The following is a 19,733-nucleotide window of genomic DNA, read 5'->3' on the forward strand; positions in this document are numbered from 1 at the left end:
AAAACCAATTTGAGTTTCCCTGCATCAAAGGCCCCGGCCACTCTGGATGAGAATGTTCCTGTTTGCTTATGGCCGTAAACAGCTCATTGTGTGCGGTCTTAGTGCCAGCATCTGCGGTGGTATGTAGACAGCTACGAAAAATATAGATACTCTACCTCAGGTGAGCAAAACCTAGAAACTTCCTTAGCTTTCGTGCACCAGCTGTTGTTTACAAATATGCATAGGCCGCCACCCCTTGTTTTACCAGAGGCCACTGTTCTATCCTGCCAAAAAAGCCTAAAACCCGCCAGCTGTATGTTAATCATGTTGTTGTTCAGCCATGACTCGGTGAAACATAGGATATTACAGTTTTTAATGTTTCGCTGGTAGGATATATGTGCTCGTAGTTCAGCCATTATCTGGAATAACAAGAATTGTGCAAGCTAACACAGGCAGGCCACAAACAGGCAAATAACGGCGCAGTACAACAGTGGTGTACAGAACGGCATCTTGGAACGCACAACTCGTCGGTCCTTGTCCCGGATGGGCAATTGCAACAGACAATCACACAGGGTTCCACTCCTATCAGTTAAAAACAAGAAGCGGCTCCAGTGGGATCGCCTGGTACGACGAATCCCGGTTCCTGTTGCGTTATCCTGATGTCAGAGTCAGAATTTGGCATAAGCAGCATGAGTCTATGGCCCAATCCTGCCTGGTGTCAACGGAACAGGCTGATGGCGGTAGTGTAGTGGTGTGGGAAATGTTTTCCTGGCACAAGTTAGGTCCCTTGATACTAATTGAGCAACGTTTGTATTCCACAGCGTATCGGTAGTTGTTCTGGAGGCAAAGGGGGGTCCAACCTGGTACTAGATGGGTGTACCTAATAAACTGTTCATTGGGTGTATATAAAACACTGGAAAATTACGCTTTTAACTGCACTGGGCCTTTAAGGGAAAATTCCTCCCAAAAACTTTGGGTATTTGTTTCATTAGTCCATTGTTGATATAGTTCCAAGATGTTTAGCATGTCAGCAATCAAGTTTTCAAGATATATAACTTTCAAAATACAGAAATACAGCAAGTATGATGCATTTAGCTTTTAAGAGTTAATTACTCCAAATAAAATAGATTTTAACACACTAATCTTCAGGGGACAAATGCCCCCTTTCAAAGTTTCTGTTTTTATCAAATAACACACATAAATAAACGATTAATTCGGCCCACTTGCTTAAGGATGGCCAGTATGCACATATCTAAATCTTACCAAACGTCGACTTTTTTGTGTGTCTGAAAATAGACATGTTCATTACGGGAGTTGTTTCCCCCCAACATAACCTATTCAGTCTACGGGTCTGGAGAGCCTACAGCATTGACAGGTCCTCCAGATGTTTTCCTATCGCCTTATTCGGGAAATATAGCCTTTTAATTAAGGAAATATACTGTATGTTCCAATTACATGACCTAAGCACACTGAGCACTAGTAGGTCTTTTTAAAGTTTACATTCTTATGGTTAAATCTCGTTTTGTTCATTTGAACTAATGTTAATACATCAAATAGTCTACAGTAGACTACAACATTTTCGAGCAGCGCCCTACTGCGCCCAGTTATTTTCTCCAATAGCATGTAAGAAGTAGGCTATACGACTTAGAGCTCACATTCATGTGTAATAGTTTTGCAAATATTACACATTTTTCACTGTGCGAAATCGGTGCTGCTCGGGTAGATTTCCGCAAACATCCGTCCATGTTTAGCGAGGAAATATGTTGGAAATGCACAGCGCAATATAATAATAACATTTAGCTAGTGCATGAGGTTTAAAGTTGAAGTTTTATATTTAACCTGCTGTCCATAGATGCAGCTGGTATTTACAGTAAATACTAGCCTACTGTAGGCTATCGTGGTCCTACGTGAATCAGAAGCTTAGAGGGCGGGTCTAGTCCGATTAAATTACATTTTAACGCAGTAGCCAGACACAGCGACAAAGAAATAGGCGAGGCTCATTCGCCATTACTAAGAAAGTATCGCCTGTAAACAATAGCCTATACAAAAAAAATACATCCACTCCAGCCCCAAACATCTGGAAAGAAAGTGCCGTTGGAGACGAAATACCCCTGCAGCCAAGAAGATGTTGGGGGTGGCCGAAGAAATGACCAATGGCAACGGGTGAGTACCGAAAAGAAAACACGTGTTATGATCGGCCAAATGTGCTTCTTAAAAGTGTTGGTAGTCTGTGTGTTGACTCAGGACAAACAAAGCTGCAGCCTGTTGCATTCAATGATCATGCACAGCGCTGTCTGTCTGCGGGGTGTAGTTGTGCACAAATGAGTTGATGCGGTGCTTAACTATCATCTATCCATACTTGATTTACATTAGACCAGTCAGGTATGATCACTACTGCAACAATCTAACAATCACTTTATGGCCTACTTGAGTTATATTGTATTAGGCTACTGAACAGCTGGGGCAGTGATGATCACTCTGGTTAGGCCTATTCACAATGAGATATGAGCAAAAGTTGTCTTTGTTTGCTGCTCTGCAGTACTGCTGAGATTTAAAGCCTGAATTAGACTGTACAGTTGTAGGCCTACTTTACAGGTTTTGACCTACTTGATGCAAACTTGATGAAAGTACAGCTTGGGACCATCTGAAACCTTGTTGTGGTCACTACGGGACAACAGTGCTATACCGTCTGTGTTTGTGATTCCTCACAAAACCAAGACAAAAAAAGACCATGTGTACCATGACATACGCAGACAAGGTGAATCTAGGTGAAATGCCACTTTCAAAACAACTGGGAACTCTGAAAAATACAAGGTCAAATCATGGCAACAGTGATCTTCAGGTCGGAAAGTCAGAGCTCTGGAAAGAGGCCAGAGTTCCCAAGTTGGAATTCCAAATTGGATGACTGTTCAAATGGATTTTTCCTAGTCTGAGCTAGTTTTTTTTTCAGAATTCCCAGTTGTTTTGCATGCACTCTAGTCGGGAGTCGGAGATTTTCAAGTTCGGAGATCCGAGCTCCCAGTTGCTTTGAACTCGGCAAAAGCCATGATCCCTTATCGATGTCACCTGTTAAATCCACTTCAATCAGTGTAGATGAAGGGAGACAGGTTAAACATTAAAGAAGGATTTTTAAGCCTTGAGATAGTTGAGACATTGATTGTGTATATGTGCCATTCAGAGGGTGAAAGGGAGACAAAATAATTAAGTGCCTTTGAACGGGGTGTGGTAGTAGGTGCCAGAGGCTCCCGTTTGAGTGTGTCAAGAACTGCAATGCTGCTGGGTTTTTCATGCTCAACAGTTTCCCATGTGTATCAAAAATGGTCCGCCACCCAAAGGACATCCAGCCAACTTGAAGCTACTGTGGGGAAGCATTAGAGTCAACATGGGTCAGCATCCCTGTGGAATGTTTGCCACCTTGTAGAGTCCATGCCCTGATGAATTGAGGCTGTTCTGAAGGCAAAAGGGGTGCAACTCAATATTAGGAAGGTGTTCCTAATGTTTTGTACACTCAGTGTATATTTTACTTTTGTATCTAAAAGCATAATATTATACCTCGCCAAAAATGCTAACCTCCCCTGTTATTGTAAGGGTGGGAGATTAGCATGTCTTGTGAGTATGATGTTTGTGTGTCTGTAACTTTCTTACTCATCATTATTCACAATTCATTCAGGACTATCCGTAATCATGGTAGCATCCACATTAATGTAGAAGTGTTTAGTGATGTTTGTGTGTCTGTAACTTTCTTACTCATCATTATTCACAATTCATTCAGGACTATCCGTAATCATGGTAGCATCCACATTAATGTAGAAGTGTTTAGAAACATATTCTATTCTTATTTACAATAAAAGGGACTCCAACATGACACAATACATTATTTACCATTCATTTCTATTGGGCACAAAATAATCAGAAACACAACCAAAACAAACAGCAAATGCAACCAACAAGTTTGTAGTGTCATGGGCTTGATGTCATCAGTGTGTGCTAGGAATATGGGATTAAATACGAAGTGTTTGACTACTTTAATACACATAAGTGAATTTGTCCAAAAACTTTTGGTCCCCTAAAACTATGTACAAAAAGTGTTGTAATTTCGAAACTGTTCACCCGATATGGATGAAAATACCCTCAAATGATCTAATTTCAAAACCAAAGTGCTGCTGTACTGTCTTGGTACACATTTTTGTTGTTTTGGCTCTGTACCCCAGCACTTTGGACATGCTAACCTCTCACCATTACAATAACTGGGGTTAGCATTTTTGGTGAGGTATGATATTATGCTTTTAGATACAAATGTAAAATATACATGTTCCGATATTCTTGGCGCTCACTGTATAAATTGTATCTAAAATGTCATATTTTCAATAAATGAATGTAAAAAAATAATTGAAATCAAAATAGTTGTATAACAGAGCAAGCCATAAAGCTTCATATGACACCAATGTTTGCTTTGTTGCACCAAACCCGCCACTGGTGTACATGGCCAAAGAGGTCCATTTTCATGTCATCTGACCAAATCACCGGTTCCAATCCATATGCTTATGCCGTCTAGCCAACTCCAGGTGTTTACTTTTGTTGGATCCAGAAGAAAAAGAAACGCACCTCTATTAAGACGAGGTGCTGGCTAGCGGAGTAGAAACTTGAAAATAAAAATGAAAGAGAGCCGCACACTCTAGGAGCTCAGATGCAAAAATGTAATACCAACGTTTCGACAGCCAAGCTGTCTTCATCAGGGTATAATCACAAACACTGCGGGATGACTTGTTTATATAGTGTCAAAAGACACAGGTGTCTGTAATCATGGCCAAGAGTGGCCTAATATCATTGGTTAATAATCAAATATTAAAATGTCATACAAAGAACAGCATACAAACAACAAATGGACAGCATACAATCATAGATTAATTTAACTACACAAGTTTACAAACAATTACAATGGCAAAGTCACAATAATCACAAGAATGGCTTCAGATCAAAGTCTACGTTGAGACCGAAGGGCGCAAGGGTCTTTAAATTAAAGATCCAGGCAGCCTCTCGTTTTAACAATAAATTGTCAAGGTCACCCCCTCTCCTAGGGAGGATGACATGTTCGATGCCAATGTAATGCAGAGACGAAATCGAGTGGCCTGCCTCCAAGAAGTGGGCCGCAACTGGATAAGTAAAGTTTTTACAACTAATGGTGCTACGATGCTCTGAGATACGTACTTTTAATTTGCGCTTTGTTTTACCTACATAATTTTTACCACAAGGACAAGTTATAAGATAAATAGCTGCCTTAGTGGAGCACGTAATAACACATTTTATTGGGATCTGTTTCCCTGTTTGTGGGTATTTGAAGGATCTACATTTATAAGTGCCATTGCATTGAGCACAGCCATTACACTTGTAGTTTCCATCCAGTAGGGGCGCAAATAGACGTTGTTCAGGAATATCTTGGGGTGGTAAATCAGAGTGTACCAATTGGTCTCGGAAATTTCTGCCCCGCGAGAATACGACCAAGGGAAGGTCCGAAAACACATTACCGAGACTATCATCGGATTTTAGGATGTGCCAATGTTTGTTATACCCTGATGAAGACAGCTTGGCTGTGGAAACGTTGGTATTACATTTTTGCATCTGAGCTCCTAGAGTGTGCGGCTCTCTTTTATTTGTACTTTTGTTGGATGACATGAAAAAAGAGCTCTGGCCACGCACACCAGTGGTGGGTTTGGCGTTTAAATGAGAACGCATGAGCAGGAAAGTAGTCCAGAGTCAGGCAGGAGTCAAAACCGGGAGGACTGTCAAAAAAAGAATAGCAAAAGGAGTATGGGAAAACACGCTGGTTGACTTGACTAAACATACCAGATGAACTGGCACAGAGAGACAGGAAACACAGGGATAAATACACTGGGGAAAACACGCTGGTTGACTTGACTAAACATACAAGATGAACTGGCACAGAGAGACAGGAAACACAGGGATAAATACACTGGGGAAAACACGCTGGTTGACTTGACTAAACATACAAGACGAACTGGCACAGAGAGACAGGAAACACAGGGATAAATACACTGGGGAAAACACGCTGGTTGATTTGACTAAACATACAAGATGAACTGGCACAGAGAGACAGGAAACACAGGGGTAAATACACTGGGGAAAACACGCTGGTTGACTTGACTAAACATACAAGATGAACTGGCACAGAGAGACAGGAAACACAGGGGTAAATACACTGGGGAAAATAAGCGACACCTGGGGGGTGGAGACAATCACAGGAACCGGTGAAACAGATCAGGGCGTGACACAGATGAAGGACATCAAGGATCTGGAAGGATTCTGTATGGAGCAATGGTCTAAGATCCCTCCCAATGTGTTCTCCAACTCATTAAACATTTTAGAAAAATACTGTTCTGTTAAGGCACAGATAGAGAGGGCAGTTCTGCTTCTAGCCCCTAGGCAACTTTGCAGTATTTTTTTTTTATGTGTTATTTCTTACATTATTAGCCCATGATTTTTTTGTGTTATTACATACAGCTGGGAAGAACTTTTGGACAGCAGAGTGGCAGTAACTCACCAGCATTACCAGAATTACGATCAGGAATACGACTTTCCTGAATCGGATCCTTTGTTCGTACCCCCCAGGGCAATTGTATTGATTCCAGAAGCTGATCCAAAACAACACCGGCGGAGAAGAGGTAGTTGGAGTGGACTTCTAGTCCGACTCAGGAGGCGCGCACACCACCCACCACTTCCGAGTATATTACTGGCTAATGTTCAGTCTTTGGATAATAAAGTTGACAAGCTCATGGCGATGATTTCCTTCCAGAGAAACATCCGGGATTGTAACATACTGTGTTTGACGGAAACATGGCTCTCTCGGTATGTACTGTCTGAGTCCGTACAGCCAGTTGGGTTCTCAGTTTATTGAGCAGACTGGAATAAATACCTCTCCGGGAAGAATGGTGGGGGTGTATGTTTCATGATTAACTACTCATGGTGTGATTGCGATAACATACAGGAACTCAAGTTCTTTTGTTGACCAAACCTAGAATACCTGTTTAAAGCTTGATTACACACAGGTGGATTGGGAAATCTGAGAGAGTTTTTTTGTATCCAAATCCATATAAATGCACCTGCACTGTGATAGTCTCAGAGGTCTTTAAACTTCTTCACAACAGTATCTCGGACATGCCTGGTGTGTTCCTTGTTCTGGCGAAAAAGCAAGACAGCTCATCACCCTGAACAAAAACCATCCCCACTGTCAAACATGGTGGTGGCATGATGCTCTCTGCAAATCTACCAAGACCTGGCATTTAACGGACCTCTGAGACTATCAAATCTGGCCTTTATGGAAGAGTGCTTAAAGGTGCATTTAGCTACCTGGGAGACACACCAAACATTGGAAGATTACAAAATTGAACTTTTTGGCACAGGTGGAGTAAAAGCAAGACAGCTTTCTTTTTGGTGGCAGCATCAGCTGCTTTTTTTCAGCAGGGCAGGGAAGATGGTTAAAATTTATGGGAAGATGGAGAGCCAAATACAGGACCATTCTGGAAAAAATGGAGTCTGCAAAAGACCTGAGACTGGGACGGAGATTTGTCTTCCAACAAGACAATGATCCAAAACTGCAAAATCTACAATGGAATGGTTCAAAAATAAACATATCCAGGTGTTAGAATGGCCAAGTCAAAGTCCAGACCTGAATCCAATCAGCTGGAAAGAACTGAAAATCACAAATGCAGCAAAAGGAATGGGAAAAAAATATCTCTCGATGTGCAAAACTGATAGAGACATACCCCAAGCGACTTACAGCTGTAATTGCAGAAAAAGGTGACGCTACAAAGTATTAACTTAAGGGGGCTGAATCATTTTGCACGCCCCATTTTTTCAGTTTTTGATTTGTTAAAAAAGTTTGAAATATCCAATAAATGTCGTTCCACTTCATGATTGTGTCCCACTTGTTGTTGATTCTTCACAAAAAAATACAGTTTTATATCTTTATGTTTGAAGCCTGAAATGTGGCAAAAGGTCGCAAAGTTCAAGGGGGCCGAATACTTTTGCAAGGCACTGTATATACTGTATTCTATTCTACTGTGTCTTAGTCTATGCCGCTCTGACATTGCTCGTCCATATATTTATATATTCTCCATTCCTTCACTTAGATTTGTGTGTATTTGTTAGATATTACTTGTTAGATATTACTGCACCTTTCCTCTTTTGTTCTCTGTTGCTCCTCTATTGTAATTCCTCAAGCAACCCTGACTGACGACATCAGATTCCCATCAGACCAACTCCTTGAATGCCCTACTCCTTGAATGCCCTACTCCTTGAATGCCCTACTCCTTGAAGTTTGCAGTTGTGTTTTTTTTACCCTTTAGTGTTTGTACTTTACTGTATTTATACTTAGGATATCGCTTTTCAACAGTAAAAGTAAAAAACTCACTTGGATGTCTTTTATGCAATATGTTCCAAGGTGTTGTGGTGCAGGCCAATATGCCACTGCTAAGCCCTGTTCTTAGGTACAACGCAACCAATCCAGAGGTGCCTTATTACTATTATAAACTGATTACCAATGAAATTAGAACAGTAAATAAGTAATTTTGCTTAATACCTATGGTGTATTGTCTGATATACCACAGCTTTCAACCAATCAGCATTCATGGCTCTAACTACCCATTTTCTAATAACATACAGCTAGGAGCTGCATATCCATACTGTTCAGGTCTGGCGCAGTGAATGTGATGACGCTATCTCTCTCCATCAGTCCTTAGTTGTTAGTCGTTACCGCAGTTCCATTCTACCCCCTGAGACATGTTTCAGCAGATCCGCTTCCTGCCTGTTAATTACCCCCCCTGTGTGTATGTTTGTGTTGTGTGTGTGTGTGTGTGTGTGTGTATGTGTATATATGTGTGTGTGTGTGTGTGTGTGTGTGTGTGTGTGTGTGTGTGTGTGTGTGTGTGTGTGTGTGTGTGTGTGTGTGTGTGTGTGTGTGTGTGTGTATGTGTGTGTGTGTGTGTATATGTATATGTGTGTGTGTGTATGTATGTGTGTGTGTGTGTGTATGTGTGTGTATGTGTTACTTTATTTAGATGCAGGGATCTCTGCTCCTGTCAGGAAGGAAACTGTTTTATCATGTACTGGTTCACTGGGGCACATTCCCCCGACCAGTACAAAAAAGTACTCAAATGTGTCCACTCACTATTGTACGTCGCTCTGGATAAGAGCGTCTGATAAATTAGTCAAAAGTAAAAATGTCACACACACACACACACACTTTGCTTGTATAACTTCCTTTCCTGAGTTGTTTACGGTTGGGGAAAAGGAGAGGAAATGGGGTTGGTGGGTGGAGGGAGGGAAAGAGAGAGGGGTCTTTGTCATGGCTGAGACGCAGAGAGAAGTTGTTTTGGCAATGCAAATATATGTTTCCCATGCCAATAAAGCTTGTTGAATTGAATTGAAAGGTCATGATGTGGAGAGCGGATGTCCTTCTAGTCTCCTGGGTCTCTCTCTTTCTACATCTCTCTCTCTCTGCTCCACTCCACCCTGAGCAGGAATGTGCTCAGTGGGAACATTGGACATCAGAGTTCTCTCTCTCTCTGCTCCACCCTGAGCAGGAATGATCTCAGTGGGAACATTGGACATCAGAGTTCTCTCTCTCTCTGCTCCACCCTGAGCAGGAATGGGCTCAGTGGGAACATTGGACATCAGAGTTCTCTCTCTCTCTGCTCCACCCTGAGCAGGAATGAGCTCAGTGGGAACATTGGACATCAGAGTTCTCTCTCTCTCTGCTCCACCCTGAGCAGGAATGATCTCAGTGGGAACATTGGACATCAGATTTCTCTCTCTCTCTGCTCCACCCTGAGCAGGAATGATCTCAGTGGGAACATTGGACATCAGAGTTCTCTCTCTCTCTGCTCCACCCTGAGCAGGAATGATCTCAGTGGGAACATTGGACATCAGATTTCTCTCTCTCTCTGCTCCACCCTGAGCAGGAATGATCTCAGTGGGAACATTGGACATCAGAGTTCTCTCTCTCTCTGCTCCACCCTGAGCAGGAATGAGCTCAGTGGGAACATTGGACATCAGAGCTACTGTCAGTCAGATAAATTCTGTAGCTGTCACACATATTTATATATTTACACATTTTTTAGTACATTTACATTTACATTTAAGTCATTTAGCAGACGCTCTTATCCAGAGCGACTTACAAATTGGTGCGTTCACCTTATGACATCCAGTACCTTGGTTTTTCTTCCTGTCCCCATAGCAGAACGCCTTTGAAGAACCCCCTTTGGTCCAGGTAAAACCCTTTTGTGTTCCATATAGAACCCTTTCCACAGAGGGATCTACATTGCACCTAAAATAGTTCTACCTGGAACCAAAAACGGTTCTCCTATGGGGACAGCCGCAGAACCCTTTTGGAACCCTTTTTTTGAAAGAGTGTACCATCCCTCCCCTGATTGTAAACTAACGGACAACAATACTTAGAAGAAATTTAGAAGAAAAATAAGAGATTCCATGATGAGACCGTGTTTTTTACTGCTATGGACGACATCATAAGTGGCTTGGACACCAGGTTCCAGAACACAGTGTTTTACTGCTATGGACGACATAAGTGGCTTGGACACCAGGTTCCAGAACACAGTGTTTTACTGCTATGGACGACATCATAAGTGGCTTGGACACCAGGTTCCAGAACACAGTGTTTTACTGCTATGGACGACATAAGTGGCTTGGACACCAGGTTCCAGAACACAGTGTTTTACTGCTATGGACGACATCATAAGTGGCTTGGACACCAGGTTCCAGAACACAGTGTTTTACTGCTATGGACAGACAACATCATAAGTGGCTTGGACACCAGGTTCCAGAACACAGTGTTTTACTGCTATGGACAGACAACATCATAAGTGGCTTGGACACCAGGTTCCAGAACACAGTGTTTTACTGCTATGGACAGACAACATCATAAGTGGCTTGGACACCAGGTTCCAGAACACAGTGTTTTACTGCTATGGACAGACAACATCATAAGTGGCTTGGACACCAGGTTCCAGAACACAGTGTTTTACTGCTATGGACAGACAACATCATAAGTGGCTTGGACACCAGGTTCCAGAACACAGTGTTTTACTGCTATGGACAGACAACATCATAAGTGGCTTGGACATTAGGTTCCAGAACACAGTGTTTTACTGCTATGGACAGACAACATCATAAGTGGCTTGGACACCAGGTTCCAGAACACAGTGTTTTACTGCTATGGACAGACAACATCATAAGTGGCTTGGACACCAGGTTCCAGAACACAGTGTTTTACTGCTATGGACAGACAACATCATAAGTGGCTTGGACATTAGGTTCCAGAACACAGTGTTTTACTGCTATGGACAGACAACATCATAAGTGGCTTGGACATTAGGTTCCACACCACTGCAAAAATTGTTGAATAATTTTCTGCTGTTCTGAAAGTTGGGCAGATTAGTGAGGATAAAGTCCCTTCTGTGTGCCAACCACTGATCATGAAGTATTCCAGAGATCTGACACATGAGTTTCCAAATGAAATAAGACACCTAAACACTGTATATGCTGCCACTTTCCCCCCTAACTTGTCCCCTCTTGGTCTCCTGACACCTGAACACGGTATATGCTGCCACTTTCCCCCCTAACTTGTCCCCTCTTGGTCTCCTGACACCTGAACACTGTATATGCTGCCACTTGTCCCCTCTTGGTCTCCTGACACCTGAACACTGTATATGCTGCCACTTTCCCCCCTAACTTGTCCCCTCTTGGTCTCCTGACACCTGAACACTGTATATGCTGCCACTTGTTCCCTCTTGGTCTCCTGACACCTGAACACTGTATATGCTGCCACTTGTTCCCTCTTTGTCTCCTGACACCTGAACACTGTATATGCTGCCACTTTCCCCCCTAACTTGTCCCCTCTTGGTCTCCTGACACCTGAACACTGTATATGCTGCCACTTCCCCCCTAACTTGTCCCCTCTTGGTCTCCTGACACCTGAACACTGTATATGCTGCCACTTGTTCCCTCTTTGTCTCCTGACACCTGAACACTGTATATGCTGCCACTTGTCCCCTCTTGGTCTCCTGACACCTGAACAATGTATATGCTGCCACTTTCCCCCCTAACTTGTCCCCTCTTGGTCTCCTGACACCTGAACACTGTATATGCTGCCACTTGTTCCCTCTTTGTCTCCTGACACCTGAACACTGTATATGCTGCCACTTTCCCCCCTAACTTGTCCCCTCTTGGTCTCCTGACACCTGAACACTGTATATGCTGCCACTTCCCCCTAACTTGTCCCCTCTTGGTCTCCTGACACCTGAACACTGTATATGCTGCCACTTGTTCCCTCTTTGTCTCCTGACACCTGAACACTGTATATGCTGCCACTTGTCCCCTCTTGGTCTCCTGACACCTGAACAATGTATATGCTGCCACTTTCCCCCCTAACTTGTCCCCTCTTGGTCTCCTGACACCTGAACACTGTATATGCTGCCACTTGTTCCCTCTTTGTCTCCTGACACCTGAACACTGTATATGCTGCCACTTTCCCCCCTAACTTGTCCCCTCTTGGTCTCCTGACACCTGAACACTGTATATGCTGCCACTTCCCCCCCTAACTTGTCCCCTCTTGGTCTCCTGACACCTGAACACTGTATATGCTGCCACTTGTTCCCTCTTTGTCTCCTGACACCTGAACACTGTATATGCTGCCACTTTCCCCTCTAACTTGTCCCCTCTTGGTCTCCTGACACCTGAACACTGTATATGCTGCCACTTGTTCCCTCTTGGTCTCCTGACACCTGAACACTGTATATGCTGCCACTTCCCCCCCTAACTTGTCCCCTCTTGGTCTCCTGACACCTGAACACTGTATATGCTGCCACTTTCCCCCCTAACTTGTCCCCTCTTGGTCTCCTGACACCTGAACACTGTATATGCTGCCACTTGTTCCCTCTTTGTCTCCTGACACCTGAACACTGTTTATGCTGCCACTTTCCCCCCTAACTTGTCCCCTCTTGGTCTCCTGACACCTGAACACTGTATATGCTGCCACTTGTTCCCTCTTGGTCTCCTGACACCTGAACACTGTATATGCTGCCACTTGTTCCCTCTTTGTCTCCTGACACCTGAACACTGTATATGCTGCCACTTTCCCCCCTAACTTGTCCCCTCTTGGTCTCCTGACACCTGAACACTGTATATGCTGCCACTTCCCCCTAACTTGTCCCCTCTTGGTCTCCTGACACCTGAACACTGTATATGCTGCCACTTGTTCCCTCTTGGTCTCCTGACACCTGAACACTGTATATACTGCCACTTTCCCCCCTAACTTGTCCCCTCTTGGTCTCCTGACACCTGAACACTGTATATGCTGCCACTTCCCCCTAACTTGTTCCCTCTTGTCTCCTGACACCTGAACACTGTATATGCTGCCACTTCCCCCTAACTTGTCCCCTCTTGGTCTCCTGACACCTGAACACTGTATATGCTGCCACTTCCCCCTAACTTGTCCCCTCTTGGTCTCCTGACACCTGAACACTGTATATGCTGCCACTTGTTCCCTCTTGGTCTCCTGACACCTGAACACTGTATATACTGCCACTTTCCCCCCTAACTTGTCCCCTCTTGGTCTCCTGACACCTGAACACTGTATATGCTGCCACTTTCCCCCCTAACTTGTCCCCTCTTGGTCTCCTGACACCTGAACACTGTATATGCTGCCACTTCCCCCTAACTTGTCCCTCTTGGTTGACACCTCTTTGTCTCCTGACACCTGAACACTGTATATGCTGTCCCCACTTGGTCACCTAACTTGTGCCACCCTCTTGGTCTCCTGACACCTGAACACTGTATATGCTGCCACTTCCCCCTAACTTGTGTCCCTCTTGGTCTCCTGACACCTGAACACTGTATATGCTGCCACTTTCCCCTAACTTGTCCCCTCTTGGTCTCCTGACACCTGAACACTGTATATACTGCCACTTTCCCCCTAACTTGTTCCCTCTTGGTCTCCTGACACCTGAACACTGTATATGCTGCCACTTTCCCCCCTAACTTGTCCCCTCTTGGTCTCCTGACACCTGAACACTGTATATGCTGCCACTTGTTCCCTCTTGGTCTCCTGACACCTGAACACTGTATATGCTGCCACTTCCCCCACTTGTTCTCTGACACCTTGTCTCCTGACACCTGAACACTGTATATGCTGCCACTTTCCCCTCTAACTTGTCCCCTCTTGGTCACCTGACACCTGAACACTGTATATGCTGCCACTTGTTCCCTCTTGGTCTCCTGACACCTGAACACTGTATATGCTGCCACTTGTTCCCTCTTTGTCTCCTGACACCTGAACACTGTATATGCTGCCACTTTCCCCCCTAACTTGTCCCCTCTTGGTCTCCTGACACCTGAACACTGTATATGCTGCCACTTCCCCCCCTAACTTGTCCCCTCTTGGTCTCCTGACACCTGAACACTGTATATGCTGCCACTTGTTCCCTCTTGGTCTCCTGACACCTGAACACTGTATATACTGCCACTTTCCCCCCTAACTTGTTCCCTCTTGGTCTCCTGACACCTGAACACTGTATATGCTGCCACTTTCCCCCCTAACTTGTCCCCTCTTGGTCTCCTGACACCTGAACACTGTATATGCTGCCACTTGTTCCCTCTTGGTCTCCTGACACCTGAACACTGTATATGCTGCCACTTTTTCTCTCTTTGTCTCCTGACACCTGAACACTGTATATGCTGCCACTTTCCCCCCTAACTTGTCCCCTCTTGGTCTCCTGACACCTGAACACTGTATATGCTGCCACTTCCCCCCCTAACTTGTCCCCTCTTGGTCTCTGACACCTGAACACTGTATATGCTGCCACTTGTTCCCTCTTGGTCTCCTGACACCTGAACACTGTATATACTGCCACTTTCCCCCCTAACTTGTCCCCTCTTGGTCTCCTGACACCTGAACACTGTATATGCTGCCACTTGTTCCCTCTTGGTCTCCTGACACCTGAACACTGTATATGCTGCCACTTCCCCCCCTAACTTGTCCCCTCTTGGTCTCCTGACACCTGAACACTGTATATGCTGACACTTCCCCCCTAACTTGTCCCCTCTTTGTCTCCTGACACCTGAACACTGTATATGCTGCCACTTGTTCCCTCTTGGTCTCCTGACACCTGAACACTGTATATGCTGACACTTCCCCCCTAACTTGTCCCCTCTGGTCTCCTGAACACTGTATATGCTGACACTTACCCCCCTAACTTGTCCCCTCTTGGTCTCCTGACACCTGAACACTGTATATGCTGCCACTTGTTCCCTCTTGGTCTCCTGACACCTGAACACTGTATATGCTGCCACTTTCCCCCTAACTTGTTCCCTCTTGGTCTCTGACACCTGACACCTGCCAACACTGAACACTGTATATGCTGCCACTTCCCCCTAACTTGTTCCCTCTTTGTCTCCTGACACCTGAACACTGTATATGCTGCCACTTGTTCCCTCTTGGTCTCCTGACACCTGAACACTGTATATGCTGACACTTCCCCCCCTAACTTGTCCCCTCTTGGTCTCCTGAACACTGTATATGCTGACACTTACCCCCCCCTAACTTGTCCCCTCTTGGTCTCCTGACACCTGAACACTGTATATGCTGCCACTTGTTCCCTCTTTGTCTCCTGACACCTGAACACTGTATATGCTGCCACTTGTTCCCTCTTTGTCTCCTGACACCTGAACACTGTATATGCTGCCACTTTCCCCCCTAACTTGTTCCCTCTTGGTCTCCTGACACCTGAACACTGTATATGCTGCCACTTGTTCCCTCTTTGTCTCCTGACACCTGAACACTGTATATGCTGCCACTTCCCCCCCTAACTTGTCCCCTCTTGGTCTCCTGACACCTGAACACTGTATATGCTGCCACTTGTTCCCTCTTGGTCTCCTGACACCTGAACACTGTATATGCTGCCACTTGTTCCCTCTTGGTCTCCTGACACCTGAACACTGTATATGCTGCCACTTGTTCCCTCTTGGTCTCCTGACACCTGAACACTGTATATGCTGCCACTTGTTCCCTCTTGGTCTCCTGACACCTGAACACTGTATATGCTGCCACTTGTCCCCTCTTGGTCTCCTGACACCTGAACACTGTATATGCTGCCACTTCCCCCCTAACTTGTCCCCTCTTGGTCTCCTGAATGCAATTTGTAAGATGCAGCTGCAAAGCATTTCTGTAGAAGTGTGCATTTCTTTACGTATATTTTTCACACTCCCTGTGACCGTTAATGGTTAATGTATATTTAAATTATATTTATTTTAATGTTAAGATTCAAGTATTTTACCATTCAAATTACATTTAGACTGTAAAAGATGGCCTTTGGCACATTTCTTATCGAGGGTATCAGTCTTGCATCAAATAGTGAATTCCACTGTATGCAGAATGTTGCAGGCATGTCTGCACAGTGTTATATTTTCACAGCTCAGTGTCAGTAAATATCATACAGTAAATTTTGGACTACAAGAGAGTTGCAAGCCTGCAAAGGTAGAGTTATTTAAGGCTTTGATTGGGTCGATTGGGTTCTGGAGGTGTGTGGTTACAGCAATCAGTAAATATAAGTTAACATCTTGATTCTCAGGATGTTAACGCAGGGTTGGTGTGGCCTGTGGTGGTGGGGCCCAATGTGATATATTTTCATGGGGCCCAAAATCCCTGGAAGCACCCCTAACACCAAGCACATCAACTTCACCATCCGCCCATTTAATTGGGAGACCACATTGAAATTTAAAGCTTGTACAGTGGGGCAAAAAAGTATTTAGTCAGCCACCAATTGTGCAAGTTCTCCCACTTAAAAAGATGAGAGAGGCCTGTAATTTTCATCATAGGTACACTTAAATTATGACAGACAAAACTAGAAAAAAAATCCAGAAAATCACATTGTAGGATTTTTAATGAATTTATTTACAAATTATGGTGGAAAATAAGTATTTGGTCAATAACAAAAGTTTATCTCAATACTTTGTTATATACCCTTTGTTGGCAATGACAGAGGTCAAACGTTTTCTGTAAGTCTTCACAAGGTTTTCACACACTGTTGCTGGTATTTTGGCCCATTCCTCCATGCAGATCTCCTCTAGAGCAGTGATGTTTTGGGGCTGTTGCTGGGCAACACAGACTTTCAACTCCCTCCAAAGATTTTCTATGGGCTTGAGATCTGGAGACTGGCTATGCCACTCCAGGACCTTGAAATGCTTCTTACGAAGCCACTCCTTCGTTGCCCGGGCAGTGTGTTAGGGATCATTGTCATGCTGAAAGACCCAGCCACGTTTCATCTTCAATGCCCTTGCTGATGGAAGGAGGTTTTCACTCAAAATCTCACGATACATGGCCCCATTCATTCTTTCCTTTACACGGATCAGTCGTCCTGGTCCCTTTGCAGAAAAACAGCCCCAAAGCATGATGTTTCCACCCCCATGCTTCACAGTAGGTATGGTGTTCTTTGGATGCAACTCAGCATTCTTTGTCCTCCAAACACGACGAGTTGAGTTTTTACCAAAAAGTTATATTTTGGTTTCATCTGACCACATGACATTCTACCAATCTTCTTCTGGATCATCCAAAAGCTCTCTAGCAAACTTCAGACGGGCCTGGACATGTACTGGCTTAAGCAGGGGGACACGTCTGGCACTGCAGGATTTGAGTCCCTGGCGGCGTAGTGTGTTACTGATGGTAGGCTTTGTTACTTTGGTCCCAGCTCTCTGCAGGTCATTCACTAGGTCCCCCCGTGTGGTTCTGGGCTATAGGTCACCGTTCTTGTGATCATTTTGACCCCACGGGGTGAGATCTTGCGAGATCGTGGGAGATTATCAGTGGTCTTGTATGTCTTCCATTTCCTAATAATTGCTCCTACAGTTGATTTCTTCAAACCAAGCTGCTTACCTATTGCAGATTCAGTCTTCCCAGCCTGGTGCAGGTCTACAATTTTGTTTCTGGTGTCCTTTGACAGCTCTTTGGTCTTGGCCATAGTGGAGTTTGGAGTGTGACTGTTTGAGGTTGTGGACAGGTGTCTTTTATACCGATAACAAATTCAAACAGGTGCCATTAATACAGGTAACGAGTGGAGGACAGAGGAGCCTCTTAAAGAATAAGTTACAGGTCTGTGAGAGCCAGAAATCTTGCTTGTTTGTAGGTGACCAAATACTTATTTTCCACCATAATTTGCAAATAAATTCATTAAAAATCCTACAATGTGATTTTCTGGATTTCTTTTCTCATTTTGTCTGTCATAGTTGAAGTGGACCTGTAATGACAATTACAGGCCTCTCTCATCTTTTTAAGTGGGAAAACTTGTGCAATTGGTGGCTGACTAAATACTTTTTTGCCCCACTGTATCTATTGGAGACCCAATCCATAATATAGTATACTTATCATAGTTGAGTTTTAGTCCAAAGAAACTGGAGAAATTATCCAGGTCTTCAATAAGGCTCTTCAAGGATGAAGATTGAGGACTCAAGAGAATGCTTTAATCATTGGTGTACATTGATACTTTTGTCTCTAATCCATTCCTTTTTAGCCCCTTAAAGTTATTGTTGATCTGATTTTAAAGCTAACAGTTCAATGGCCATATTAAATAGGTATGGTGACAAAGAACAACCTTGTTTTACACCTCTTGGCAATTCAAAGAGAAGTAACTGTTATTTATTTTTTGTCATAGAAGATTGTTGTATGTACATTTTACCCATTTTACGAGAGATTCTCCAAAGTTGAAAAAATCCAAGCACTTACATTGCATTCGGAAAGTATTCAGACCCCTTCCCTTTTTCTACATTTTGTTACATTACAGCCTTATTCTAAAATGGATTCAATCATCAATCTACATACAATACCCCATAATGACAAAGCAGAACACAGCATAAAAAAAATACAAAACAGAAATACCTTATTTACATAAGTATTCAGACCCTTTGCTATGAGACTCGAAAATTGAGCTCAGGTGCATCCTGTGTCCATTGATCGTCCTTGAGATGTCCACCTGTGATAAATTCAATTAAATGAACATGATTTGGAAAGGCACACACCTCTATATAACGTCCCACAGTTGACAGTGCATGTCAGAGCAAAAACCAAGCAATGAGGTCGAAGGAAGAGTCCATAGAGCTCTGAGACAGGATTGTGTCTAGGCACAGATCTTGGGAAGGGTACCAAAAAATGTCTGCAGCATTGAAGGTCCCCAAGAACACAGTGGCCTCCATCATTCTTAAATGAAAGAAGTTTGGAACCACCAAGACGCTTCCTAGAGCTGGTCGCCAGGCCTAACTGAGAAATCGGGGGGGAAAGGTCCTTGGTCAGGGAGTTGACCCCAATCTTGACAGAGCTCCAGAGTTCCTCTGTGGAGATGGGAGAACCTTCCAGAAAGACAACCATCTCTGCAGCACTCTTCCAATCAGGCCTTTATGGTAGAGTGGCCAGATGGAAGCCACTCCTCAGTCTAAGGTTGGTAACTTACACATGTATACAGCCCCCTCTGGTGGTCACAGTAGACAGCAGCAGTGGTGAAGTGAATTGAGACGAGCAGTGGTTCTGCTTCCCAAACTTCTCTGTGACTGTCAGTCAGTCTAGGAATGTGAGTGATCCAACACCAAAACCTCTTCTTGGTATCCTCCTGTGACCCACACAATAAACATAGATAGACGATAGACGCCAGGACAGCGGAGTCAATCACCACCTTCCGGAG

General features: G+C 44.1%; 1 protein-coding gene across 1 annotated transcript in view; it reads left to right on the forward strand.

Annotated features, from left to right (window-relative positions):
* The first annotated feature begins 1,925 nt into the window (after positions 1-1,925).
* The window catches only part of LOC115129008 (LIM and senescent cell antigen-like-containing domain protein 1), a 109,761-nt gene continuing 91,953 nt past the window's right edge, over positions 1,926-19,733 (forward strand). Inside the window, exon 1 of the mRNA XM_065017972.1 lies at positions 1,926-2,142. Coding sequence (XP_064874044.1) covers positions 2,105-2,142 — 38 coding nt within the window. The 5' untranslated portion in view covers positions 1,926-2,104. The remainder of the gene's footprint in view (positions 2,143-19,733) is intronic.

Source organism: Oncorhynchus nerka, linkage group LG1 (assembly GCF_034236695.1).
Source record: "Oncorhynchus nerka isolate Pitt River linkage group LG1, Oner_Uvic_2.0, whole genome shotgun sequence".
Taxonomy (NCBI): domain Eukaryota; kingdom Metazoa; phylum Chordata; class Actinopteri; order Salmoniformes; family Salmonidae; genus Oncorhynchus; species Oncorhynchus nerka.